The sequence below is a fragment of the Spironucleus salmonicida genome, chromosome 4 (genome assembly GCF_000497125.1).
Source record: "Spironucleus salmonicida strain ATCC 50377 chromosome 4, whole genome shotgun sequence".
NCBI lineage: Eukaryota > Fornicata > Diplomonadida > Hexamitidae > Spironucleus > Spironucleus salmonicida.
This window is the reverse complement of record NC_090599.1, coordinates 939,920-966,302: the sequence shown is the minus strand read 5'-3', so window position 1 is coordinate 966,302 and position 26,383 is coordinate 939,920. Positions and strand designations below refer to the sequence as shown.

The window sequence follows — 26,383 nt, the reverse complement described above, 5'->3', positions numbered from 1 at the left end:
CATTTTCCGTTAAAAAGGAACGGGAAATCGGATTTAATGTCACATTTAGTGCAGATGCCCGGCGCGCGCATTTCGCAGTCCGTACAGTGGCCCTCGCAGCACTCGGTCTGTGTAAAGTTGAGCCGGTACCCGACGGCGCAGAACGCGCATGCGGGAGGGCGCCCGGTAGTGCAGGCGACGCATTTTAAGATTTTGTATCCGTTGCAGGTCTTGCCCTTCCCGGAATGGATCTCGCAGTTCGGGCCCCTGGCGTCCTTCTTGCAGGTGCATTTTAGGTCGCCCCCAGCAGCTAAGCAAGCGGACTGGCCCTGGCACGGAAGCGCGCGTCAAGGAGTGCCCGGGGGCGGCGGCCCTTGAACTTGGCCGTATCCAGGTCGTCCGTCAGCGCTCCGGGTACTCGCCGTCCTCGCTCGCGCGGCCCCGCACCAGCAGGTCGAAGTCGGCAGGAACTCGTCGCGGCATGGGCCCGGTACGCCCTGCGGATGCCGGGCAGGTCCACGTGGCGCGGAGGGTGGGGCAGCAGGCAGGCCAGAGCGCTTCGCATTTTGGAAGGGGCCTCAGACGCCGACCACGCGCAGGTTCACGACCCCCAGTGCGCAGGCGACCGCGTTGAGGGCGTTCCCGGCGAGGGAAGCAGCCGCCAGCGTGCTGAAGTCGAAGCCGTGCACCTGCGCCGCAAGGACGAGGAACACGTTGGCGGCGAGGCGCGAGAGTAGCATCTTGCAGTGGGCGAAGAGCAGCAGCTGCACCGCGCCGAGCCTGCACAGCCCGAGGAGGAAGGCCGCCCCGGCAGCACCCAGGAACACCGCCCGTATCGTGGCCGTGGGGCCTGCTGGCAGCGTCAGGACCGCGAGCTGGGCGGTGATGGCAAAGAGCAGCGCCGCGATGGTCGCCACCAGCACGTACACCTGGGCGCCCTGGGAGCGCAGCGGCAGGTTGTCGCTGAACTGGAACCAGCGCTCCGCGAACACATCCCCAAAGAGCTGCTCGTTCTCCTGCGTGCGGTCCGCCAAGAAGCCGGGGCGCGCCCGCTTCGGTTTCTGCTTCGATGCGAGAGGCTGTTCCGGGATGCTAGGATGCTCCTCGACGCGGAAGTTCGGGTTGGGAACTGGAGGGGGTGCGATATCCATCTGGGGTTGGGGTTCTGGGGACACGTTGCTGTCGACGCGGACTGCGAAGTCCATTATTTGGAAGGATGTCTTGCTTGTCCCCTTCCAATGTAGTGAAAACAAAACAAATTTCGCAATGATATGTAACTAATTAATTCCATTATCATGCGGTTTTGGCCGGGTTTGTTTGGATTCTGGAGTTTGTGCACCGCTATAATCTCATGAGCTTTATTTATCTCCTTGTAATGCTGATAGGTTTTGTGGTGTTTTAAAATGTCACGAACTTCTCTGCTCAGAATGTAGAAATGGCGATATTATAGATTAGTATATGTGTCAAGGTGGTAAGATGGTTTTATAGAGTCGTTTTACAGGTCTTGGTGTCATAGCAATAATTGGTTGGTTAGTGGCAGCTGGGGCATTTATGCTTAGGAGCCATAAGAAGTGATTAATTATATATAAATATATTATACTATATAATGTATATCTTTGTATTCCACTAAATCAATTTAGGTCAGAAATATAAGCCAGAATGATTCCATCTTAGTAAGGGTAATATTGATAGGTTAATTATGCTATCCATAGCGGTTTACTTATGAGGGTTAAAAACAATAATTACTAAAAAGAAGTAAACCTCCTCTTAAAATAATTTAAGTAAAATTATAAATACTTTAATTGCAAAAACAAAATAATTTTCAACGACTCTATGTTAGTTTAAATTATATATGATACCATATACCTAATAAAGATAAATATTGAAGACCTTATACTTTGAAATTTATTAACCAGTGAACATTTACTTTTACTTATATTTTGTGATTATGAAATTAATTACTATATAAATAATAGTATTATGTATATTTATTATGAGGACACTAAGAAGTGAAAATCAGAAAACTCAACTCTCATGACTATAAACTTTTTAATTAGTATAGTCATTTTATTTTTATACAATTGTATAAATTAATTTTATCCTTTTTCTCTATAATAATCAATATCAAGAAACATTATTTTTACAACTCTAGCTTTATTTCTAAGTTTAAGATATCCCCATTTTACCATTTCTTTAAATGTCTTGCCATATTCAAAATTGCGTAAGTACGATTCCTCCATGCTCGTGCACGCGGTGCCAGAATGGCTTTACTCCTTCCAAAGATTAGTCTGTCTGCGTCTAAAATGCATTCTGCCAAACCTGCTTCAACGCCAGGCGCGTTTGTGACCCCAGTGGAGCCTTTAAGTGCAATGAGTGCTCCGGGCAGCCCTCCGAAGACGGGATGCAGTGCCTTGACAACACTGTATGCGCAAGCTGCACGAGGCTGGAAAGATGCACCAGCATGAACGGCGAACTCTCGTGCACGCCTTGCAGCTCCGGCCAGATCTCCTCGTTCGACAAGCAGACATGCATATCGGCAAAGCAGTGCACCACATGTCCGCCGAATACGCACTGCGTGCAGGTGGTGAGCGAGACCTCGTTTTCCGCGACGACCACCTGCCGGTACTGCGCAGACAACATGCCGAGCTCGGAAGACCGGCTGTACTGCTTTAAGAAGGCTGCCTGCGAAGTTTGCGCGGCAAGGGGCGAAGTCTGCACCCCGGAGGGCGCCTGCTAGGCATGCCCCATCGGCACCGTTCCGAGCGACGACAGCACTGTATGTATCACCGCTCCCCCATGCGATATGATTTTCGGCTGCCTGCGCTGCGAAAACAATGACAGCACTGCCTGCGCTGCCTGCGCGCCGGGGATGGCCGTCGTCAGCGGCGGATGCGGGCCAGCGACCAGCTGCTCACACGTCGATAACTGCCTGATTTGCGACCGCTCCAGATGCAAGGCGTGCCAGAAGGGCTTCATGCAAGTGTTTGGATTCTGCTACGAGGCCCTCTGCAGCTCCAACGCGGAGTGCCCCGATATCGTCGTGAACAGCATATCGTGCGGCTTCCAGGATGACAAAGTACAGTGCGTGTGCAAGTACGGCGAGTAGCTTTCTGACGACAAGAAGATTTGCCTGAATGCAAACATATGCTACGACTGCACCAGAAGCAAACAGCTCTGCAAGGTGAATGCAGGCGTGACCGCGTTCGAGTGCCAGGACTGCCCCGAGGGCACGAGCTTCCTGGGAGAAGAGTGCGTTCCGAGCTGCGTGGGCTGCGCCGAAGACGAGTTTTGCGGGTATTCCTACTCCGCCAGAAAGTTCGAGTGTCAAAAATGTCCCGACGGGCAGCGCATAAACCCCTCTAAGACCGGCTGCGCGCAGAGCTCCTGCGTGGAAGACTGCACTCCTGTACACCCCGACTTCGCGTGCGTGTTCGATGGGAAGTCTTTTGAGTGCACCTGCCCAGACGGGGGGAAGCTAGACAAGGGGAGTGGAAAATGCGTTGCCGATGGCTGCAGAAACTGCAATTCGTACCAGGACGTGTGCATCCTGGGCGCGGACGGGTTTTCCTGCTATTGCAGCAATGAGAACTACCGCTATGATGCCCAACAGGGCTGCGTGCCGGACTGCGCGGGCGACTCGGCGAAGTTCTGCAGCTTTAGGGGCAAATGCAACGACAGAAGCGAGTGCGTCTGCACGGGCCACTTCGCCGGCAGGAACTGCGAGGGCTGCGCAGCGGGGCACGACCTGCACGCCGGCGTCTGCATGGCGAGCACGTGCTTGGGCGAGGCGCACTGCAACGGCAACGGCTACTGCCAGCTGGGGCTCTGCAACTGCTTGCCGGGCCACGGGGGCACCAACTGCGAGGTATGCCCCACCGGCGCCCGCTTCGACGGCGCGAGGTGCGTCAGCAACAGCTGCGGGCTGGGCAGGCAGTGCGACGGGCACGGGCGGTGCCAGGACGACATCTGCCAGTGCGACGCCCTGTACGAGGGCTGGAACTGCGGGAAGTGCCAGGACGGCGTCCTGCGGAACTTCGCGGGCGAGTGCCTGCCGGACGGGGCCGGGGACGGCGCGGTGGTGAAGTCTGGCGCGGGGATGGAGATCGCGGGGATCGCGCTGGCGGTGCTCTGCGGGGCCCTGCTGGTGGTCGTCGTCGTCGTCGCGGTGAAGTGCAGCGCGAGGAAGCGCCAGAGCGAGCCGTGGAAGTGATGGTAATTTGTGCTGAGGGAGGGGTTTCTTTCTGGGGTTGTGGAATATAATACGATTGCGAACAACGCGACTAATTGGCGTTTCCACAAATGGCATTCGTCTCGCTGCTCGACAGCTCGGACTCCGAGGTGTACATCCAGGAGCTGTCGCGCAACGTGTCCTACCTCGAAGAGCAGGACTGCATCCGGCGCATGCGGCGGCTGCGCCAGCTCGAGGCGCTCCTCCAGCAGGTCGACGCCGAGCTAGCGGTTTACCTCCCAAGGTTCGAGGAGGACTGGGAGACGTGCTCGATTGTCTTCAACGACATGGTGTCCGACGCCGCCATCCAGTCAGAGACCGAGAGGCGCGTCCGGGACTGCGAGGAGATCCTCGCGATCCAGCAGATGATCAACGTGCAGCCGGCCTCGCGCGGCAAACCCGTCGCCTTCCAGCTAGAGCGCTCCGTGCAGATTCCGAAGCAGAAGCCCCAGAGCGTGCTCTTCAGCGGCTTCAAGATCAGCCTGCAGGAGGTGGAGCTCGCGCATTCTACCGCGAAAACGCAGTCCGCGCGAAGGCAGCAGCAGCTCACCGACAGACTGTACCCGGTCCACACGGAGCGCACGCAGCCCGCCGCCAGGCAGGTCCCGGCGCCGCCGCCTGTTCTCCGGCCGCGCGCCCCCGCGGGTATCCTGAGCAACCCGCCGTCCCCGTACAAGGACCTGAAGGCGATCATGGACGCGGGACCGGTGTCCCCGGGGCGGCACGCGCAGACGCTGCAGGACATCCGCGTGTAGGCCCACCGCGCTGGGGGCCGGCGGCAGAGCGTCCTGCGGTACCAGGCCCAGCTCGCCCAGACGGTCGGCGGCGCTGCCCCGAGCCACCCTCCGGCAGAGGCGAGCCCGTACAGCAAGCGGCTCGAGGGGCGGAAGTGAGCCAGGTTCGCCGCCACTGTGTCCTGGGCCTCCCGGAGAGGCTAAAGATTGGCACCAGCCGAATTGCAAAACCGCTCACTCGGGCAGGCACTCGCGTCCGATCAGCCGCTGGCGCACCAGCCCCTTGCCGATGGCCTGCAGGCGGTACCGCACCTGGACGTCCGTGCGGCCCTGCACCTTGTCCGCGATCAGCCGCCACCTGCGCGGCGGGGACCCGGCGATCGCCGCCACGAGCTGGGCGTCCTCCGCGGGGCTCCACTTGCCCTTGCGGATCGCGGGGTTCGCCACGCGGGCCCAGCGCTGGTTGCACTGCGCGGGGGACCGCACCGGCGCGCCCGGGACCTGCCGGTGGATCTCCCGCGCGATGTGCGGCCAGGTGCCGCGCTCCGGGCACGCCGCGAGCCGCCGCAGCAGGCTGTCCTCCTCGGGCGCCCACTCGCTCTGCGCGCGGTGGGGGCGGCGGGGGCGGTCGGACGCCTCGGACACCTCGGAGGCCGCGAAGCTGGAGGACACCTCCGCGCGGGCCGAGGGCGTGGCGCTCAGCGTGCCGGTCTCGAAGTCCGCGGGCGTGAACAGCAGGGGCACCGAGTACTCCTGGCCGAGGTCGAGGTCGAGGCCGAAGGAGAGGCCCGCGAAGGAGATCTTGGAGGGCTAGTCGAAGTTCATTGTGGAGTGGGGCGGGCGGCCCGAGTGCGGTTTCTGCTTACCACTCCCCGTTTTTTCTGCGGCCCGAGTAGAGCGGTGAGTAGAGGGGAGCGTATAGAATAAGGAGTGGTTAGGCAGTTGATATCATAGTAACACTGCTAAAAATAGAAATGCTGATACTCATAGATGCATGCAGGAATGTATTATTACTAAATATAATATTTAATGCAACGTTAAAAATATCGTAGCATATTACTAGTTGCATTTTCTAATAAATACCAAGCACCAATCTATTTATACAGAATATAGTCAACATTGCGTATTCCTCAGTTAACTGAACGAACCTAGCGTATATGGTTGGCATGTATCTATTGGCTGTGCGACTCTGCAAACCAACTAAAGATTGCCAGCTATTTGGTAGGATTCTATCTAGCAGCTATGGATTTTGACGGAAAGCCTGAGCCAGCACCCTCGCTGGCATGACTCCTCACCCAGCTCCCGGCCGCCAGCTCCATAACCGCAAGAGCGCTTTGCGGGACCGGGCATACGAACAGGGTATAACCGGGTGCCAGCATAGCAAGCAGCCGCATATTCCGAAGCCACCCAGCGCAATCCCCTAGCCTGGCCAAAGCACGGAAACACGTAACTATGGGCCAGCTGCACACCAGCATGGGGAAATAGAGTTTCCGTTGGTGGAATTTTGCTACCTCCGGCGCGGCCAGAGAAGGTAATTCTTCCCTCCGACTCGCATGCCGGCCAAAGGCACCGCGGCGGGACCCTCGGCCTGGCGCAGCGGCATAGGGAACGGAACTTGGACGGGAAACCTCAAGATACTCACCAGCCAGCTGGCATCGGGCACTATGAATGAGGGGTCTGCCTGGTTTGCATGGCAACCATCCAGCGCTCCGCTCTAGCCCGCCGCCGGGTCTACACCCTACGCTCCATAATATGCATGAGGCGCTGTCTGTGCTGGTGCTCTATGCCGTCTTCACCTCCCTCATCGCAGGGCTGAAGTGCTTCATGCTAGGGCCAGCCGAGAACCAGCAGTCTCACAGCGGGCGCTTTTCCTGCTGGCGTCCGTGCTCGCCGCGCTCCAGTTGCTTGGCGCCAAGGCGAAGGTCGCCAGAGCCGTCCCGACGTGCGTGGTGCTCTACCTCGCGGTGCTCTTCATGGTGGTCTGCATCTACGACACCGAGCTGGGGCGCGAGATGCAGGGCATCGCCAGCTTCTCGCTGTTCAAGAGCTACATCCTCGGCGTGCCGACCCTGTTCCCCAGCACGCTGCTAGTCGCGGGCGAGAAGACCTCCTCCAACACGCTCGCCACGCTTCTGCTGGCCATCGGAAGGGACATCATCCACTGGGTGCTGCTGTCGTCGATCGTCATCGGCTCGGTCGGGCTGGCGCTCCTGCTGGTGCTGATCGGACGGAAGCACATAGTATCCTCGTTTCTGGTCCGGCCAGCTGCCCCGCACAACTTTGTGCTGCAGGCCGTCAGCGCCGGGCTCGGGAGCGAGATGGACATGCAGACCGCCAAGATATCCTCGGCAACGCGGAGAGTCCGACGGGCGGCCGGCCCTGTTGGGGCCCTGCTCTCCCTCGTAGCGGTCGCACTATTCGCCTCCTTCATCGCCTTCCCCTACGGGCAGCTGGCCGAGGCGGCGCCAGGGCACTGGAACATGCTCAAGTCGCTGACGCGCTACCACCTGCCGGAGGCGAGGCTGCAGGCGTTGATCCGGGACGAGCGCCAGAGCGTTGAGCTGCCGCCGGGCCTGTTCTACATCGACAACCGCGACAGCGTCCAGTTCCCGTTCGTGGTGGGGGACGAGGCGAGCTACTGCCAGTTCAACCAGTGCGAGGCCCCGGCGCCCCAAGGCAGGGAGCAGCCGGGAGAGATGCCGAACGTCTACATGGTCATCATCGAGTCCCTGTCGGCAGTCCCCTGCTGGTCGCGAACAACATCTTCTCCGAAACGCTGATGCCCACGCTGCACGGCCTCCAGCAGAGCGGGACGACAGAGCTCACGCTCTCCACGCTGTCGCTGCCCACGATCAACGGCTGGTACGCACTTATGACCGGCGAGCTCCCCCTGCAGTACGGCGCGGCAATGACGCAGCTGCGGAACCACGCGCACGACTCGCTGACGGGCATGTTCAGGCGGATGGCCTACTCCACCCACTACACGTCCCCGTCGCCCCCGGAGTTCGACGGCAAGCAGAACATTCTGTACAGCCACTTCGACACGGCGCAGTACTACTTCCCCCGGAAGGGGTACCTGCCCGACCTGCCGCCGCCCAACTCGTGGGTGTGCGACCGTATCACCACCCGCCAGTTCATCGACCAGATGTCGGTTGCGGCGCGGCCGGCCTTCGGGGTCGTGATGACGGTGGACACGCACACCCCATTCACGGGCTACGACCAGCCGAAGTTCTACGACAACGCCATCGAGAATGACTACCAGCGCGTCGCGAACTACGCGGACCGGCAGCTGAGCGACCTCGTGGCCCACCTGCGCCTAAACGACCCCCACTCCCTGCTGGTGGTGGTGGGCGACCATGGGCCCCGGGAGCGGCCCGTGATCTCGGAGTTCCCCCAGTGGGACGGCGACTGCGCGCGGCGGGTGTTCAGCGACGCGTACTTCACCACCACCGGCGTCGTGGCCTACCTGGGGCAGGACGAGCGGCTCAGGGTGGAGTTCAACCAGGGGAGGACGCACACGCGGGCCATCGACACGAACGCCTTCGTGCACGACATCGTGTGGCGGCTGAGCCGGTTCGGCGGGAAGCGGTACATCTCCAACCGGGTCCCGCAGAGCGTCTCCTTCACGCCGCGCATCATCGAGGTCAGACAGGAGCAGCAGATATTCAGGGGCTACCTCCGCGAACAAACCTCCTTCGTGGACTTCAACGAGACCATCACCTGCTAGTTCGCCAGCGCACCGAGGCCTGCGCTGAGCTACCGGGGAAAGATCCAGCTGCACAATGCCGTCTCCGCCAAGAACCGCCAGTGGCACGCCGACTTCGACTGCGCCGCCGAGCGGTGCGCTTTCCCCGTCGCGGAGGCAAACTTCGAGAACGAGTCGGGCGTGTTTTGGATTGGCTTCGTGCTGGCCCCCGTCGTGGTGGGCCTGCTTGCGTTCTGTGTGAGCCTGGTCGTGCAAAGGCGCCTCAAGGCGGGCAAATCATCCAGGCGCTGCGAGGCGCTAGAGTAGCGGTGTCCCCACTTACCAGCAGCGTTGCCGTATAGTTAGTGGAGGACGTGGTTAGTCTTTGTAAACAACCATTACCGGACCTAAGCTGGGCGCAAACAAGCACGGCCGCGTCTTTTATTGCTAGGAGGTGGCGATATTGGGTTCGCCAACTTACCATTCGGAACTGAGGCGCGCAGGCAAACGCTATTGCCGCAGCAGGCGAGAGACTGAGCATTTTAGATTCTATATTTTACAGTTGTACAGAGCACCGGCGTTTCCGAACTTTCGAAATTTTCCACTCCTCGGATTAGCAGCGCCTCTTTGTCACGAAATTGTGCAATTTGAGGGTCTCGCAGCCGTTATAGCATTCGCAAAGTTTAGCATGCAACTGACATAACGATATATCCGGAAGCGAAAGCAAAATTTCGACTTTCAACGGCGAAGATTCGGGTGCTTTTCCGGCGTTAAACCACGACCTAGAAATAGAAAATGCTATAATAGTACTGTAAATTCAAGTTTAGATATATTGTTATATCAGTTTGCTTTCGCCACTTGATGTTTCTCCGCGGTTTATAGTTCCATCTAGTATACAACGAATACTAAAACTTCGCTCCACGATTCTAGAGCTGCCTCCGAATTTCTAGTTACCAAATTTTTCAATATGCTAATCGTCATTATATCACTTCATCTGGTGTTCTTATAAGTTAGTTTTCTCATTTTCCTGCTGTTATCTCGACTCGCTACTCCGCTCAGTCCACAATCGCCACCTGGCTCCCATTTTCGCCCTACATCAGCCCCTGGTCTACAAACCTCGCCTTCCTGCTCCCGTTCTTACACAGACACCATATGCTAATCGCTGCCATGGCCACAATTCCAATTCCAACGCCAATTACCACTCCAGCTATTTTTCCAGCTCCAAAGCTTCCGTTTACCGCCTCGCAGGCTCCGTTTTTGAGCTCGAAGCCCTCGCCGCAGCCCTCGCAGTTCACGCCAACGAAATTCTCAGCGCAGGAGCACATTCGGTCCCCCGACAGGCCGCCAGCACAGACGCCGTTGCCGCTGCACTCGAGCTGCGTGCCACAGGACGCACTTTGGCAGGAGCCTCCGTTGAACTGCCTCATGCCCGGGCCACAGTCAGTCTCGCAAGTCGCCCCCGTAAACTAAGCCATGCAAGATGCGCAAGAAACTGCGCTGAACAAGTCAGCCTGCTCGCACTTCGCGCAATTCTCTATAGCGGACTCGCAGCTGCCGCATTTTCCGTTAAAAAGGAACGGGAAATCGGATTTAATGTCACATTTAGTGCAGATGCCCGGCGCGCGCATTTCGCAGTCCGTACAGTGGCCCTCGCAGCACTCGGTCTGTGTAAAGTTGAGCCGGTACCCGACGGCGCAGAACGCGCATGCGGGAGGGCGCCCGGTAGTGCAGGCGACGCATTTTAAGATTTTGTATCCGTTGCAGGTCTTGCCCTTCCCGGAATGGATCTCGCAGTTCGGGCCCCTGGCGTCCTTCTTGCAGGTGCATTTTAGGTCGCCCCCAGCAGCTAAGCAAGCGGACTGGCCCTGGCACGGAAGCGCCGAAAGGCAGGAAATCGGCTGGCAGCCGGAGACGCCGTACTGGACGGTCCCTAGCGCGCAGGTGTCCGTGCAGGAGGCGCCCGTGAACCCCACGGCACACTTTGCGCACGCGAGCGGGGAGGCGGCGGCACACTCGGCGCAGTTCGGGAACTTTTGCGCGCAGCTGACACAGGTGCTGCTTTCCAGCGAAAAGCTGCCGTAGCAGGACGTGCAGACCTGCTTGCTTGCGGTGCAGGTTTTGCATGGCTCTGCGCAGTTGTTCTCGCAGTTAATTCCACTATAATTTTTGGCGCAGCTGCAGGACTTATTCCCAGAAGCGTCCTGCGCGCAGGTTCCACTCCCGGAGCAGCCGGTTTCGCACGTTTCAGGCTGGCAGTGCTCTTACAGGTACTGCACGAAGCCGGGCTCGCAGGATTTTTCGCAGCTCTGGCCCGTGAACGGAGGCTTGCAGCGCGCGCAGAAGAAGCTCGCAGGCGCGCCGGAGCACCCCGAGGCGCAGTTCGGCAGCGCCTCAGCGCACGTTTTGGGGGCGCAGAGCCCCCCTTTCGGCGTGTAGTCCAAATCGCAATCCTGGCACGCTCCGTGGTCGTGGAGCGTGCACAGCTGGCAGTTCGCTACGTCGCACCGCGGCCGCAGCTCGCAATTCGTGCCCCCCACGCCGCGTACGCACTCACAGGCCATGTTGCTGCCCTTCGGAACGCAAGCGCCCTCCCCTGTGCAGGGCGCGTGCTCCTTGCACGTCGCCGGCTGGCAGAAGCGCCCGTTGAACTGGCGCTCCCCGGGGGCGCATTTGAGGTCGCACTGCGCGCCAGTGAACGGGGCGGCGCACGCTTCGCAGGTCACTTTGTTCAGAAAGCCCAGCTGGCTGCAGAGCTAGCACTGCGCGTAAACCTCCGTGCACGTTTTGCAGGCGCCGCCGTCGTAAAACGGCTTCGCGCTGCCCTTGTCGCAGCCGAAGCAGACATCCGGGTCATTGCTCTCGCAGCCGCGGCAGCCGCGCGCGCAGCACTGCAGCGCGTCGCTCGACAGGCTCGCGCCCATGAAGCACTCGGCGCACGTCAGCCCGCTGGTGCATTTCGTGCAGTTTTTGATCTCGGGGCCGCTGCCGCACCTTTTGCCAGCGCGCAGCGTCCCGCAGTCGGGGCCAGCCGTGGTGCTACTGCACTGGCAGAGGAAGTCGCTTCCCGCTAGCTGGCAGGTGCCGTTCCCGTTGCACGGAACCGCAGTCTCGCAGGAGGCGCTTTGGCAGAACTCGGTCTTGTAACGCAGCTGCCCCGCGGGGCACTCCCGGTCGCACGATGCGCCGGTGAAGCCGTCCGCGCACGCCACGCACTTGATGTGCAGGTCCGGGAGTTGCTGCGCGCAGCCGATGCAGTTTGGCACCTGGCTGCAGGCAACACACTTCATGTCTACCAAATATTTCTGGTCAGGGCAGCTGGTGCAGTTGGCAGGGGTGCTTTCGACGCAGCTCGCGCAGCTCTAGTCGCAGCGGAACTCGCAGCTCCGCCCCGCGAAGCCATGCTTGCAGCCGCAGACGTTATTCCCAACCTCGTCGACCGCGCAGGTTCCATTCCCGGAGCAGGGTAAATTCGTCGCGCACGAGATGTTCCCACACGCGTCCTCCCCGAACTGCACGTAGCCGTTCTCGCAGCGCGTCCTGCAGTCCTTCCCCGTGAATTCTTGTCCGCAAATAGTGCAGCTGAACGCCGGAAACTCGCCATCGCAAATCTCGCAATTTTTAATCAAATCCTCACACTCCATTTCCGCACAGCCGGGCCCAACCAGCTTGAAATTCGGCCTGCAAACGCCGCAAACGCCTTCCGAAGCGCAGGACTCGCAGTTTTTGACCTCGCAAGCCGGCCCGTTCAGCTCGCAATTCGCGCCCGCGAAGCCCGCCTCGCAGGTGCAGATCTGCCCTCCTGACGCCTCAACGCAGCTGCCGCGGCCGCTGCATTTTGATGGCTATTAGCACGTCGCCGGCGCGCAGAAATCGACGTTGAACTGCGCGTAGCCCGGGCCGCACTCGGCGTCGCAGGACGCGCCCCGGAGGCGGTCGCGGCAGCGCGTGCAGCGCGCGGGGCCGTTCCCGGGCTGCGCGCACAGCAGGCAGCCGTCGATCGCGTCCGCGCAGGCGATGCAGGCGCTGTTTTTGAGCACCGGCCGCTCCGAATCCGCGTCGCAGGCGGTGCAGAGAGAGGGCGGGAATGGCGTTGCAGCCGAAAAGTCGCCCTGCGTGGCCGCGCAGGTCTTGCAGCTGTTGTTGCAGCATCCGGATGCTGGATTTGCGCTTTGCGTTCCCGGAATGCAGTCCGCGCAGCCTGTGCTGCTGCATTTGGCGCAGACGGGGACGAGTCCGCCCTTGCATCTGAGGCCCAGCACGCGCCGGTCGCAGTTCGGGCCTGTGAAGTGCCGTGCAGCGGATTTGTCCGCGCGGCAGATGCAGGAAATGTCGCCGTTTGCGTCCGGAACGCTCGGCTCGCCGTACTTTCTGCCGGAGCAGGCGAGTTTGTAGTCTTTCGGGTGCGGGAAGGCTACCGAGAACGGCTGGCAGTTGCTTTCGTTCAGCTGCACCATTTCCGGGCCGCAGTTTCGCTCGCACGTCGCACCCGTGAAGGGCGCTTTGCAGGTTATGCAGGCGATCGTTGTTGGGGTTGCCTGGGTGCAGGTACGGCAGTTGGGTATAACTTCCTAGCAGGCGACGCAGGTTCCCGCGTTGTTGAGGGGTTTAAGGGATGTGGGGTCGCAGGTCATTTTTAAATTGAGAATCTGGGAAATTAGAGGTTTTAAGTTATGAATGATATGAATTTTAGGTTTTATTTTGGAAAGGTCAGATGTTGTAAATGTGGAAAATTGTGGTTTTACTCTAAGAATGGCTAGGTGGTGGAGAATAGGTTTAATTAGAAAGTAATTGTCGCGGATAATTTTAATTGTAATTTTTTATGAAAGAATATCTAATTAAATATCTTAAAATACTTAAAAATGTGTAATCCTCGAGAGAAAGAATCTTGCTAAGAATTTATTTAAAATAAAATATTGCATATTGCATTATTATATAAATAAAACACAAACTAAATTAGTTTTTTAATTGTAATAATGGTAAATATGTAATGTTAACATATAATGTGTTTTAAATACAATAAATTTTATTATTGGTGTTCTGGCAAATTGGTTTATACAAGATATATTTTGTTTTAAAAATTGAGTTATAAGTAATTATTATTCTGTAATAATTATATTGCAAAAATTGATTATATAGTTCAATAGGTAACGTTGTGTAAAAATATTGATATGTCTTATATTGAGAAAATAGATAAACTATATATAGTATCTTACTTACTTTAGAAGTATATGCTATTATTTTATTAGCATTGCTGATGTTTAATTCAGCGATATCTAATGTAAATCGTCTCTTTAGGTGATGAAGCAAGATAGCGTGCTTAATAATATTTAGTAAACATTTTACTGCAATTATTTCATCTAAAATAGGCCTCCTAGCGCGCTATAAGTTAATTTTTACGTTTACCTTATTAAACTAACCAGCAAGTTGATACTATATGGCCTTTAGGAGCAAATTTTATAATAAATAAAGTCTATGCAAAAATAGTGATAATAATAAATTATTATCTAAATGCAGTTTCGATCTTAATAAAGTAAATAATCCAGAATGTACCTCTTAATGGATCTAGAAATACAGATCTCTGGCAGGCATCGACAATAATTGGAAGTAATTTCATGCGGATGGTATTGGCTAAGAATCTGCAATTAGTATTAGCTATAGTTTCTTTATGAACTATTGAAATATCCCGTATGTAAGTAACACTTTACACTCGGTAAATTTTGTGTTTATTTTGAGATATATAAATAGAAACACCATTACTAGACTCTAGATTCATATTCTGTAGATGCTCAGGTCTTTGAATCTACTGAACACTTAAAAGTATGGCTATCTAGATTTAATAATTTCGAAGTTAATATAGTCAATAGAAATAAACCCTATGATGAGAATATGCGTAAAGTATTCTAATACTTACATTTGATCGCTGCATGAATATAATACCATTGAATCTTCATTTAACCTACACCACTAAAGATTTATATTATATCGTATTAGGCAATATTTCTTAAATAAATGACCTAAGATATTTAATACAATATATTGATCTAGCCCAGAATATACTTCGTACTTATAAGTATAATAATTATAATAGTTTTGAAATATATAAGGCACTGCCCTTACGATATTTTGTAAAATATAAAAATCTATAGATATATTTATTAACATATATATAATATATATTTTATGAAAATTATTTTATTGGTTATAATGATTTTATATATGTTAATATATGTATATGTTATATTTAAAAACTGTATATATGATTTCTTTGATTTAATATTATATATTTTATATCAATATTATCTTTCTAAAAATTCTATACAATTTAGAGTGGTGTATAAAAAGTAAAATCAAGGCAATTAAATATTATTTATTTATAGTAATAAATAATTTAAACCAGTAGCTGGTTTCTTGTCTCTTGTCATAAAAATAGACTTATACTATTATATGCTTAATAATAATGTAAATTTATCACAATATTATAAATAATATTAATAAATATTAGGAATCTGTTTTTATACAGCATTTTAATATATAGATATTATATGATTTAAATAAGTTATAAAAACACCCAAAATATATATTATATACAAAAACTAATTTCGTAGAAAAAGAAGTAATATATATTTACAATATTAAATGATAGTTTCAATTCTTTTTTTAAAATCATAATAATAACTTTATATATGAATAATATAGTGTTTGGTGATGCTAAAAAACTATTTAGAAATCTACAAAACCGATCTATTTTTAGAATCAACGTTTTAGAATAAGTGTATATGAATATATAATAATATGTAGTTTGCCCAGAAAAAACGCTTCATTTTTATGATTATAGATAATTTACTATTATAATAGGTTTGGTAACTTCCGGATTTTTAGCCAACTGTAGATGTATAGGTTTTTCCTTTCCTAAACATAACCTTTTGGTATTTTTTTCTAATAGTGATTCTGCATTGAACGTGAAAAAATTTACATCCCATAGGATATAATACACTATCGTATTTTTTTAAATACCATTAAATGTTGCAACCACTGCAGACTAGTTAATAGGATATACGATAACGTTATACAAAAGCTGCTGCAAAAGCTCTTGCAGAAGTCTATAATGCAGAAGCTACTGAAAAATACCACGCAAAACGTTGGGACCATATCGAATGCTTACGGTATGACGTGGACAGATTCTAAAGGATGGTTGAGTCATTGACTAATTAATTAAAAAGAACTTAAATTGTTCTCAGAAGTGGTGACACGCTTAGAATCTTACACCATCAATATAGCTTATCATATCTTGACGGTTAAATTGAACAGGAAAAAAAGTCATTAGAGATAACTAAATACGAATTAGAGGTGGCAGTCCACTAACATAGATATATTTAGGCATAAATCCTGGCATTACCTGCAGACCCTGCAAACTATACTTATGTATAAGGATAAGGATTATCCGAAGAAGTTTGGGCCGAACTCCTTGCGATAAAAACATAATACACAGATCAAGAAATATTAGACAGATATCAAACTTCTGACACATCAGAATCTATGTGATATAATATTATATTATTTTTTTTTTCAATTTAATTATTTTAAAAGTGATTAATCTATATTAATGATCTGAATAAATTAACCAATCTTAAAATGGTTAAAGGTTTAAAGTTTTAAATGAATTAATTATTTCTAAATATAAATATAACTATAACTATAAATAAATAAATAATAATTCAGGAGATGTAAAGTTAATAATATTTATTTAATCTTATACTATATTTTTTTCGATTTTAATTTATATTTATATTTATTAATATTACGGATCTAATTTGATGAAGATGTTTTAATAAATATAAATATAAATATAAATATAAATATAAATATAAATATAAATATAAATATAAATATAAATATAAATATAAATATAAATATAAATATAAATATAAATATAAATATAAATATAAATATAAATATAAATATAAATATAAATATAAATATAAATATAAATATAAATATAAATATAAATATAAATATAAATATAAATATAAATATAAATATAAATATAAATATAAATATAAATATAAATATAAATATAAATATAAATATAAATATAAATATAAATATAAATATAAATATAAATATAAATATAAATATAAATATAAATATAAATATAAATATAAATATAAATATAAATATAAATATAAATATAAATATAAATATAAATATAAATATAAATATAAATATAAATATAAATATAAATATAAATATAAATATAAATATAAATATAAATATAAATATAAATATAAATATAAATATAAATATAAATATAAATATAAATATAAATATAAATATAAATATAAATATAAATATAAAATATAAATATAAATATAAATATAAATATAAATATAAATATAAATATAAATATAAATATAAATATAAATATAAATATAAATATAAATATAAATATAAATATAAATATAAATATAAATATAAATATAAATATAAATATAAATATAAATATAAATATAAATATAAATATAAATATAAATATAAAATATAAATATAAATATAAATATAAATATAAATATAAATATAAATATAAATATAAATATAAATATAAATATAAATATAAATATAAATATAAATATAAATATAAATATAAATATAAATATAAATATAAATATAAATATAAATATAAATATAAATATAAATATAAATATAAATATAAATAAAAAAAAAAAAAAAAAAAAAAAAAAAAAAAAAAAAAAAAAAATAAATATAAATATAAATATAAATATAAATATAAATATAAATATAAATATAAATATAAATATAAATATAAATAAAAAAAAATAAATATAAATATAAATATAAATATAAATATAAATATAAATATAAATATAAATATAAATATAAATATAAATATAAATATAAATATAAATAATAAATAATATTTGTAAGTTATCTAAGTTTAAGTTGAAGTTCCAATTCTGATACATGATGTTATCCATGAAGTTATCCATAAAGTTGTTTAAGAGGTTTGTTTAATAAATATAAATATGTGTGTAAGTTTGAGTTTATGAAGTTAATTTAATAAATAAATATAAATATATAAATATATAAATATATAAATATATAAATATATAAATATATAAATATATAAATATATAAATATATAAATATATAAATATATAAATATATAAATATATAAATATATAAATATATAAATATATAAATATATAAATATATAAATATATAAATATATAAATATATAAATATATAAATATATAAATATATAAATATATAAATATATAAATATATAAATATATAAATATATAAATATATAAATATATAAATATATAAATATATAAATATATAAATATATAAATATATAAATATATAAATATATAAATATATAAATATATAAATATATAAATATATAAATATATAAATATATAAATATATAAATATATAAATATATAAATAATTCTATTACTGATAAAGGTACATGTATAGTTGTAAGTTTAAAGTTTAATAAATAATAAATATAAATATACAAATAAATTAAAATTGAAAAAAAGAATAGAGAGTAACACTAAATATAAATTAAAATATCATATAACTGTTATCTTGTTATTACGTATAGTCTATAATTCTGTAGGAGATAGGTTCTAAATTATTTCTAAGTTGTTCATTAAAAATGTTATATTTTAAAATATGTTACTATCAAGTTTTAATTTATATTAATAATTAATATTATAATATTATTCTATCAATTAACTTGTTGTCAAATGCTAATCATAAACAGGTTGTAGAAATAATAAATTAAAAATAATAGCACAACCTAGTGTATTAATATTAAATTAAGATAGTTATAATTAGATTTGATCTATTTAATCATATTTAGAATATTTTATGTTGTCTAACATAAACTTAAGATTAACTTGTTGTATGTTTTAACGATATACTTTATCAAATAATGTTTACAAATGTTATTCTTCTAAATTAAAATAATCTGCATATGTTATAGAAATATATTTAATTATATAAATATATTTAAAATGTAATTGTTTATTAATAGTGTCCATGTTAATAATATATTATTTAGTTTACATATTAACCCCATTAGAATAAATTAACATATCAGAATCATATGAAAATATATTTATATCATTGTTTGTTACTTCAGCTTCAGTTTATAGTCGTTAAACTAATTAGCCTATCGTTATATCTGCTTCTACTGGAGCATATATTACTTCAACGTTAGGTAGATCTTTAAAATATTACATACATATTATATCATTATATATAGGAAATTTAGCAGTCTACCAATGATTAAAATCTGCTTTCTTATATTTAAAAGGGTAGTAACTATCAACATATCCGTTATTATATTTAGCACATATATCGCTATTATTAAACATTAGTTCACATTTACGATCGCTATAAGTTGTTATAATATCTTAATATTATTTAAAATCTATGATAGGTTATTTTCTAGTTTTTCCAATTGGGTCTAACACTATGTAGAATTATTTATCAGGATTATTAGCAAATTATTTACAACAGTTTAGTACATTTTATATTCTATTTATTGGTTTAAATTCTCGTTAAGTATTGTTTTATTATTTGTATAAAAGGTTATTAAAATCTACTATATTGTGTTTTACGAATACTAACTAATTAAATTATTCGTATTATATGTTATTTGTTCTTTAAAGATAGTTCAGTAATCCATTAATACCCATTTGATGTCTGCCAATAAAAAAATATTTTTCACAGTAACAAATGCCACCTGATATTAACCAAACTCTTAAAGATATAATAGAAGAGTCTGAAGACTTTTCATAAGATTTTTCAAAAGAAGTTTACAAACTGTAAAATGAACATATAGACGAAAAAATAGAAAGTAATATAGTGAACACTGTAGTAAATAATTTAGGAAGTTCTGTAAACAGTTAAGAAACGTTAGTGTAGAGAACAGACCTGTTGTTAAATAATATAAGTAAAGATAATTTAAAATAATCAATAATAACATAAAACCAAAACAAGAAATATTAAAAATATTCATTATAAATAATGCAAAATGTTAAAGTAGCTTACGTTAATTAGAACATTGTTGAGTCAGCTTATTAAGTTATTGTTGGATTAATGGCAACAGCTGAGTCATGTTTTAAAGGTAAAAAGTTAGGATAGTATAGACAATAAGTAGTATTAAATAGTATAATATAATATTTATCTAGTGATGATACGTCTAAACGCATTGAAGTTAATGATGATTTTTATATTTTATTAAAATAATATATAACCTTTATATTCGAGAAAAACAAAAAAAAGCTTCTAAGCATATTTAATGACATATTTGAAATTTCTAAATCATGTATGTAATGTTTTTCTAAATGAACTTTTATAGTATTCATCAAATTAATAATACGTAAATTAATATAATATATAAAACATATGTTTTTATTAAACTGATTAACTTAAATAAACTTAAATAAATTTAAATGAACGTATGTAATTAAATAAATTTAATTTATGATCAGTTTATATGATTTTTTTTGAATTATCTTTTTCAAATTCATTATTGTTCTTGACTAATGTTACAACTTTGTTTTATATCCATGTTGTTAACTACTGAATTATCTAACTACACATCTACTATATTTACACATGATATAACATTTACATTTTAAGTATTAAATTTATTCATATTAGTTTATAATTATATCGATCGGTTAATAGTTTAATAATAATCTTATAATAATGATAACTTAATTGGCTTAGTATATTATTAATATTCATTAGCTTATATTTTATAATCTTTTAGTTTGTTGTTGGTTTCTTCATTTAATTTTAATACTAATTCTATAAATAATTTATATTTATCAATAATAACTTAGGTCTGGTAAAGTCTTTAACACATAACATTCATTTGACCATGGTATGTTTATTTATCAATTGTTATTTAATATATATCTTTAGATACATATATACAGTTTCGTTTAATTAAATGGAAAGTAAACATGATTTAACTACTCAATTATGCAGTAGCATCTTATAATAGATGTCCAAGAATGAACATCCTAGTAAACTACAAATCTCCGTAGAATAAGTACATGTTGAATTTGTCAGTAGGTGAGAAATAATATGCTGCATGGTATAAGCTTAACCCATTTATGTTATCTTTATCAAAATAATTCCCTAAGAAATATATACTATTAATTTAAATATTAGTAAAGTAATGATCGTCATCGAATGTTTAATTAGGAATAGATTGTCCAGGTCCTAAATAGAAAGCTGAATTAAATAATATGTTTTTGATTTTATAATATTGTACACTAGACTCTCCTAAACTTCCAGCATACGCATTGTACTGATCTATACCAAAAGAAGACATTTATATTTGAAAAAAAAGATAATCTTCTATTGTTGTGTTTTTTGTATTGATTAACATAATGACTTAAATTGATAAAAATGATTTATGATTTTAATCTTTGCACACTAACGTTGATAAACTAAATATATAAAATACTGGTACGTAGTTCTAATATAAGAAATATTAATTATATGCTTAAAGAATATTTATGTTAGCTAATTAATAATTAAAATGGTATATATTAGACTTCGTAATGGGAACTGGTATAACTACTACTGCCATATCTATGATATAATAAATAACTAATAGAGCAATCGTAATTGGAAATGAGACTACAGTATAAGCATTCAAAAATGATTTACATAAATGTTAATCTACTTTATAAATTACATTCGTTACTTTATAAGGACTGTTGAGATATACTTATTAAGAATTGTAAGATTAATTCGTAGGTAGTTATATAATCATAGATGAATTTTAACATTTATATAATTAAAAAGAGTTAAACACTTATGGTAAACTGTTTAGAGATTTCTTTAAAATACATCTAAATAGTTGTAGAGTTATATGTCTTATTGGTACATTAATTAATTCTAACGTAGATGAAATTAATTCTATATTATCTATATTTAATTAGAGTATAGGTGATGATACTTAAAACATATAAAAATTAGCTGAACATGTTATAAGTTGGACTAAGCTTAATTCTAGCTATATTCCTAATAACATATAAATAGAAAATGGACCTAATTTAATAAAATAGTTTAATTTGTTTAGATGTTAACTCGGGTAATAATAATATAATAAATATTTATAAGTAACATCTAACTCTGATGGATTGGATAGAGCTAAATTGTTGTTACCTAAATATTATTATGATGGAACTGAGATATTATCTAATCATATTTTGGTAGGTGATAAAGTATCTATTTAAAATCTTAAGAAGTGTTCACCTATTAGTTATAATTTCATAAAATAATTATAATATATATTAAAATAGAAAGATCAAAAAAAAAATAGTAGTATATTTTGATCACACTAAAACTCATTTCGGGTTATATCAATATGAACAAATATTATTACATAATGGTTACATTTTATTTAATGAAAGACCTACTCAGACTACGTTATGTTCGATTTGTGGATAACAGTTATAATAACATACTAACAAAGAAGATAAGAGGCATTATTAGCAAGCAACTTATTTAAAATATACGGCTGAGTTATCTGGAATATAGTTATCTAAAGTTTAATAAATATTTAATAGTTATGAAAATAAATACGGATACAAAATATAATTATTAATATTATCATCTATAGGTCAGACAGGGTTAAGTCTTAGATGTGTAAACCATTTTATGATAACTGATAATATAGTAGACATGTCTATGTTTAAATAAATTGTTGCTAGATCTATTAGATTTAAATCACATTAAGATTTACCAGAATAGTAAAGATATGTTAAAACGTATATATTCGTACCATCTGCTCCAAACTTCTCAAAAATTACTTAACATGAGTAGAAATGGATTTAAATATATAACGATGATTAAAATATATAATAACTATTATTTAAAATAAGAAAACAATGTTATAATGCAAACTTGTTAGAAGATACAAAACAAATTAAATATTAATCCAAAAAGCTGTATGACAGATTTAAATTAGAAATGTTTAGCCAAATTTACAAATTCTTATTTGAATTATAAATAAAAACAATACCTAAGTAATAATTATTATAGATACTTAGAACGGATTAATTTGTAACCTTTAATTTCTCTTTATCATATTTTAGTGACGAAGAATTACTAAATATTATTAAATAATTATATATTTAATCAAATATTAATGAAGAATATTTATATAGAAAAGATTGTCTTACCAAACAATAATCCTCAGAAACATAATTAGCAAATATGTAAAAGTAATTAACTCCAATTATTATTGTATAAAAGAATACTAACAATACTATGGCTAACGTATTCACACAAATAAATTAATTAGTAATTACTAATTAGTTAAGAGTGCAAATATGTTAATTAATATAATAATAAGCATCACTAGAAAAAGAATTCTTAAACAATGATACATTAACATCTTACTTAGTTTGGGATAATTATGTATATATGAAAGATGATGATACTTAATTTATTGAAAATCATAAACAATTGTTTGCTGCAATATATGACAAACCTTTAATATATGTTAAGAATAGTATAAACAAACTAATAAAGTAATTTAACATTATAGGTTATTATTAAGCTAATACTATTATTATACCAGGATAGAAATAAAATGTGTAGTACAAACTAGATTGTATACTAACAACAACCTTATTATATTTTAAGTTACTGATGAGTTACCATAATATAAAATTATAATATCTGATTAAATTAAAGTGTGTGCAACTTTCTAACCAAGTTACAATAAATTATTTTCTGAAAATTAATTCTACAAATAAGAAGTATATGATAAATTATCTTTAATTAATAGATGTCGTTATATATAACATTACGCATTATAAACGGGTACATGTTTAGGACCAGACATAATAAAATGATCAAAATTATATTTTTCTAATTAATAAATGGCATATAATGTGTAATCAGACGAATGTTAATTTATTATAGATTCTAGTTAAAACAATAATATTAAATTAATATCTTATGGATTCTATGGGTTCTGGGGATCTCCAGGTTCAGGTAAATCATACTAAATGAATACGGTTGCTCAACAATATATAGATTACGCTACTCTTACTAAATATGATTTAAATAATCCTTAATTAAATAATGAAAAAGTTACTCATAATATCTTTATATCCCCTTCAGTACAGAGCGACGATACTTTAAAACAAACTAAAGATAAGAAGACTAAGATTTAACCAGATGATAACAAATTATAATAATTATTTAAATTCTTTTAAAATATGAGTGACGATGTTAGTAAAGTCTTAACTAAACAATCTACATTAAGAAATGGTTAAATATAGGACTAAGATAAAATCATATAATGTATAAATTAAATTTAAACAGTAAAGACTAAGTATCCAGAATTGTTATTCGCTGAATATGATAACTAGAAACATATACAGGTTAGTCAATTATATAAATCAGTTGGACAACACTTTGATGGATATTGGATCAGAAGGTAGAAGATAGTTTTAAGATTTGATTATTATTAAAAGACAGAGTTAACTAATTTAACTCACGAACTCTTTGCAAAACTATTAACAACAAAGAGACATTTAGGATTATGGTTTATAGGTATATCTTTACATAGTATCAACCGAGCAACTAAACTATTTAAATAGCACATGAATATGATATTCTTATTTTAAGGAGTAGACTTTGAAGAGATATAAGATTTGTATTATAGTTTACCAAAGTTGTAGACAGATACTTTTTAGGTACCTTAATTTATAGAACAATATAAGCAATTAAATAGAGTGACGAACTTACCTTAACCTATTTAGATTAATCAACAGTTGTCAAATTATAACTTCTTATTAATTGTTTAATAACCTGTTAGTAATCTATACAAGAACTGGGACACTTTATTAGTGTGAGATGATCACTAATATTTATTTATATAATATTTTTTTTGATAAAATTCTTGAAAAAAATTATAAGAATATAATTATCAGATGTTATTTTCAAAGCTTTATATAGTTTTCAATATTGTCGTATGTACGTCTATGTTCTTAGTAGATAACGAAGTGTAGAACACATCATTGATCTGTTGTAAGTTTTAACTTACATAAACGTGGTCTATAATTATTACTATAAAATTTGTGTTGTTCATTTTAGCTTAGAAGTCATTCTCAGTTAACCTACACAAGATCTTCTTAGTTAAGTCAAAATAACATATATATATATACTAAAGATTACTTTTAATTAATAAATATGATTACAACTTATTATTAATTAAGGTTCTTCTATTCTTCTTAAGATTTTATTATATTTTAAACATTCTTTATATATTATTTAAAGTAGATGAAGTTTATGTGTTTAAATTCTAATAAATTAGAACACTCTGTGATATATTTTTAAATATTATCTTAAAATTGTTTAGTTTCATATTATAACATTGGGGTAACTTTAGTATAATCATCTCTTCTTCTTATACACTTCATATAAGTTTATAACATATAAAACCCAAACACATCTATATATCTAAGATCTGATGACATTTTTGTACGTATATCTACACTAGCTATTTTGTTTTGTCTTCTTTCTGATTCGGTTTTGTCATTATAAGATTACTCACTTATAAATTTAACTTTATGGCTATAAAATAAGAATCTTCTTGCTAGACCATCATCTATTTATTAATTAAATCTAGGATAAGAATTTGATTATATAATAATAAGAGCTTTATTTGTAAAACTAACAACATCAGAAGCATTTGCTTTTCTACAACTAACTTAAGTGTCACAACATAATGATTTGATTACATCTACACTTAGGTCAACATTAATATTTAATTCAGATACTACTGCAATATATTTACCAATTAATTCTGGATAACCCCCACTGTCATGACTACTAGCACAAGTGTTCGAAGTTTGTAATACTGATGATTTAACTTTAGATGAATAACCTTACGCTGAAATCTTTCGTTTTTGTATAGATGTTGCATCAGAACCTAATCCTGTCATTATGTTTTAAGTTGAGAATGTTTTACCATCTGAACCAGTACCATATTAAAACAATACGTGAGAGTTTGATATAGTCTTATGAATCATTCTTGTAAAACCTTATAATATAATAAATTCAAATACTTCGATGTCGTCTCCATCATTAAATATATCTGAGTAAATTGATTCTACTTCTTTATAAATTTAATAATAACTCTAGTTATCATCATATCCTTCTATAATATCTTTTGATAATTATTCTGGAGTTATCAAGAATTAATTCTTATCTATAAACTATTACTATATTTCAAACAGATTAGATTTTGTAACTAGTTTAGTTCTACATTGATCAGCATTTAGTAATTAAAAGTTATTAATATTATTATCATATTATATTATACCATTAAATACTCCTATTATATTATCATCTTAATCTATATCTAATTGATTTAACTATAAGTTTGGTTACAATTTATCTGTTGTAGCTTTACCAGTAGTTCTGAATTTAGTTTAATACATATCTATGGAACGTATCTAACAATATAACTATGAAATTTCTCGGTATTGAACAATATTCGGAGAATCTTCTTATTTAGCAAGCCACCGTTTATTAGAAAAGTTACTAGAAGCTTCAAGAAATATTATATAAGAATTTAATTTATATTAAGCTACCTTTTAACATATATTATTTTTTAAATTAACCATAATTTTGTTTGTAATATCCGGAACTTGTATAGCACCAGTATCAAAGTGATAT

General features: G+C 40.2%; 14 protein-coding genes across 14 annotated transcripts; 7 read left to right on the top strand and 7 right to left on the bottom strand. All coding sequences in view use genetic code 6, as the record gives it.

Annotated features, from left to right (window-relative positions):
- Positions 1-557: 557 nt before the first annotated feature.
- Positions 558-1,184, bottom strand: SS50377_24099 (Transmembrane domain-containing protein; the record flags this gene model as incomplete). The annotated part of the gene is made up of 1 exon (XM_067907952.1): positions 558-1,184. One exon carries the CDS (start codon positions 1,182-1,184, stop codon positions 558-560), a length of 627 nt encoding a protein of 208 aa, XP_067764926.1.
- Positions 1,185-1,245: 61 nt separating this feature from the next.
- Positions 1,246-1,554, top strand: SS50377_24098 (uncharacterized protein; the record flags this gene model as incomplete). Its single annotated transcript, XM_067907951.1, has 1 exon — positions 1,246-1,554. One exon carries the CDS (start codon positions 1,246-1,248, stop codon positions 1,552-1,554), a length of 309 nt encoding a protein of 102 aa, XP_067764925.1.
- A 622-nt stretch (positions 1,555-2,176) lies between these two features.
- SS50377_24097 (Cysteine-rich membrane protein 2) lies at positions 2,177-4,189 on the top strand (the record flags this gene model as incomplete). Its single annotated transcript, XM_067907950.1, has 1 exon — positions 2,177-4,189. One exon carries the CDS (start codon positions 2,177-2,179, stop codon positions 4,187-4,189), a length of 2,013 nt encoding a protein of 670 aa, XP_067764924.1.
- Positions 4,190-4,278: 89 nt separating this feature from the next.
- SS50377_24096 (uncharacterized protein) lies at positions 4,279-5,100 on the top strand (the record flags this gene model as incomplete). The annotated part of the gene is made up of 1 exon (XM_067907949.1): positions 4,279-5,100. One exon carries the CDS (start codon positions 4,279-4,281, stop codon positions 5,098-5,100), a length of 822 nt encoding a protein of 273 aa, XP_067764923.1.
- Positions 5,101-5,175: 75 nt separating this feature from the next.
- SS50377_24095 (Myb-like DNA-binding domain-containing protein) lies at positions 5,176-5,766 on the bottom strand (the record flags this gene model as incomplete). The annotated part of the gene is made up of 1 exon (XM_067907948.1): positions 5,176-5,766. One exon carries the CDS (start codon positions 5,764-5,766, stop codon positions 5,176-5,178), a length of 591 nt encoding a protein of 196 aa, XP_067764922.1.
- Positions 5,767-6,071: 305 nt separating this feature from the next.
- On the bottom strand, positions 6,072-6,746 carry SS50377_24094 (uncharacterized protein; the record flags this gene model as incomplete). Its single annotated transcript, XM_067907947.1, has 1 exon — positions 6,072-6,746. One exon carries the CDS (start codon positions 6,744-6,746, stop codon positions 6,072-6,074), a length of 675 nt encoding a protein of 224 aa, XP_067764921.1.
- A 17-nt stretch (positions 6,747-6,763) lies between these two features.
- Positions 6,764-7,663, bottom strand: SS50377_24093 (uncharacterized protein; the record flags this gene model as incomplete). The annotated part of the gene is made up of 1 exon (XM_067907946.1): positions 6,764-7,663. One exon carries the CDS (start codon positions 7,661-7,663, stop codon positions 6,764-6,766), a length of 900 nt encoding a protein of 299 aa, XP_067764920.1.
- Positions 7,664-7,720: 57 nt separating this feature from the next.
- SS50377_24092 (Sulfatase) lies at positions 7,721-9,163 on the top strand (the record flags this gene model as incomplete). The annotated part of the gene is made up of 1 exon (XM_067907945.1): positions 7,721-9,163. The coding sequence occupies one exon, from the start codon at positions 7,721-7,723 to the stop codon at positions 9,161-9,163; it is 1,443 nt and encodes a 480-aa protein (XP_067764919.1).
- Positions 9,164-9,681: 518 nt separating this feature from the next.
- On the bottom strand, positions 9,682-13,257 carry SS50377_24091 (Cysteine-rich membrane protein 2; the record flags this gene model as incomplete). The annotated part of the gene is made up of 1 exon (XM_067907944.1): positions 9,682-13,257. The coding sequence occupies one exon, from the start codon at positions 13,255-13,257 to the stop codon at positions 9,682-9,684; it is 3,576 nt and encodes a 1,191-aa protein (XP_067764918.1).
- Positions 13,258-15,646: 2,389 nt separating this feature from the next.
- On the top strand, positions 15,647-16,168 carry SS50377_24090 (uncharacterized protein; the record flags this gene model as incomplete). The annotated part of the gene is made up of 1 exon (XM_067907943.1): positions 15,647-16,168. One exon carries the CDS (start codon positions 15,647-15,649, stop codon positions 16,166-16,168), a length of 522 nt encoding a protein of 173 aa, XP_067764917.1.
- A 3,228-nt stretch (positions 16,169-19,396) lies between these two features.
- SS50377_24089 (uncharacterized protein) lies at positions 19,397-20,011 on the top strand (the record flags this gene model as incomplete). Its single annotated transcript, XM_067907942.1, has 1 exon — positions 19,397-20,011. One exon carries the CDS (start codon positions 19,397-19,399, stop codon positions 20,009-20,011), a length of 615 nt encoding a protein of 204 aa, XP_067764916.1.
- Positions 20,012-20,189: 178 nt separating this feature from the next.
- SS50377_24088 (uncharacterized protein) lies at positions 20,190-21,008 on the bottom strand (the record flags this gene model as incomplete). The annotated part of the gene is made up of 1 exon (XM_067907941.1): positions 20,190-21,008. The coding sequence occupies one exon, from the start codon at positions 21,006-21,008 to the stop codon at positions 20,190-20,192; it is 819 nt and encodes a 272-aa protein (XP_067764915.1).
- A 2,566-nt stretch (positions 21,009-23,574) lies between these two features.
- SS50377_24087 (uncharacterized protein) lies at positions 23,575-24,555 on the top strand (the record flags this gene model as incomplete). Its single annotated transcript, XM_067907940.1, has 1 exon — positions 23,575-24,555. The coding sequence occupies one exon, from the start codon at positions 23,575-23,577 to the stop codon at positions 24,553-24,555; it is 981 nt and encodes a 326-aa protein (XP_067764914.1).
- A 288-nt stretch (positions 24,556-24,843) lies between these two features.
- Positions 24,844-26,145, bottom strand: SS50377_24086 (Phage/plasmid primase; the record flags this gene model as incomplete). Its single annotated transcript, XM_067907939.1, has 1 exon — positions 24,844-26,145. One exon carries the CDS (start codon positions 26,143-26,145, stop codon positions 24,844-24,846), a length of 1,302 nt encoding a protein of 433 aa, XP_067764913.1.
- Positions 26,146-26,383: the final 238 nt, after the last annotated feature.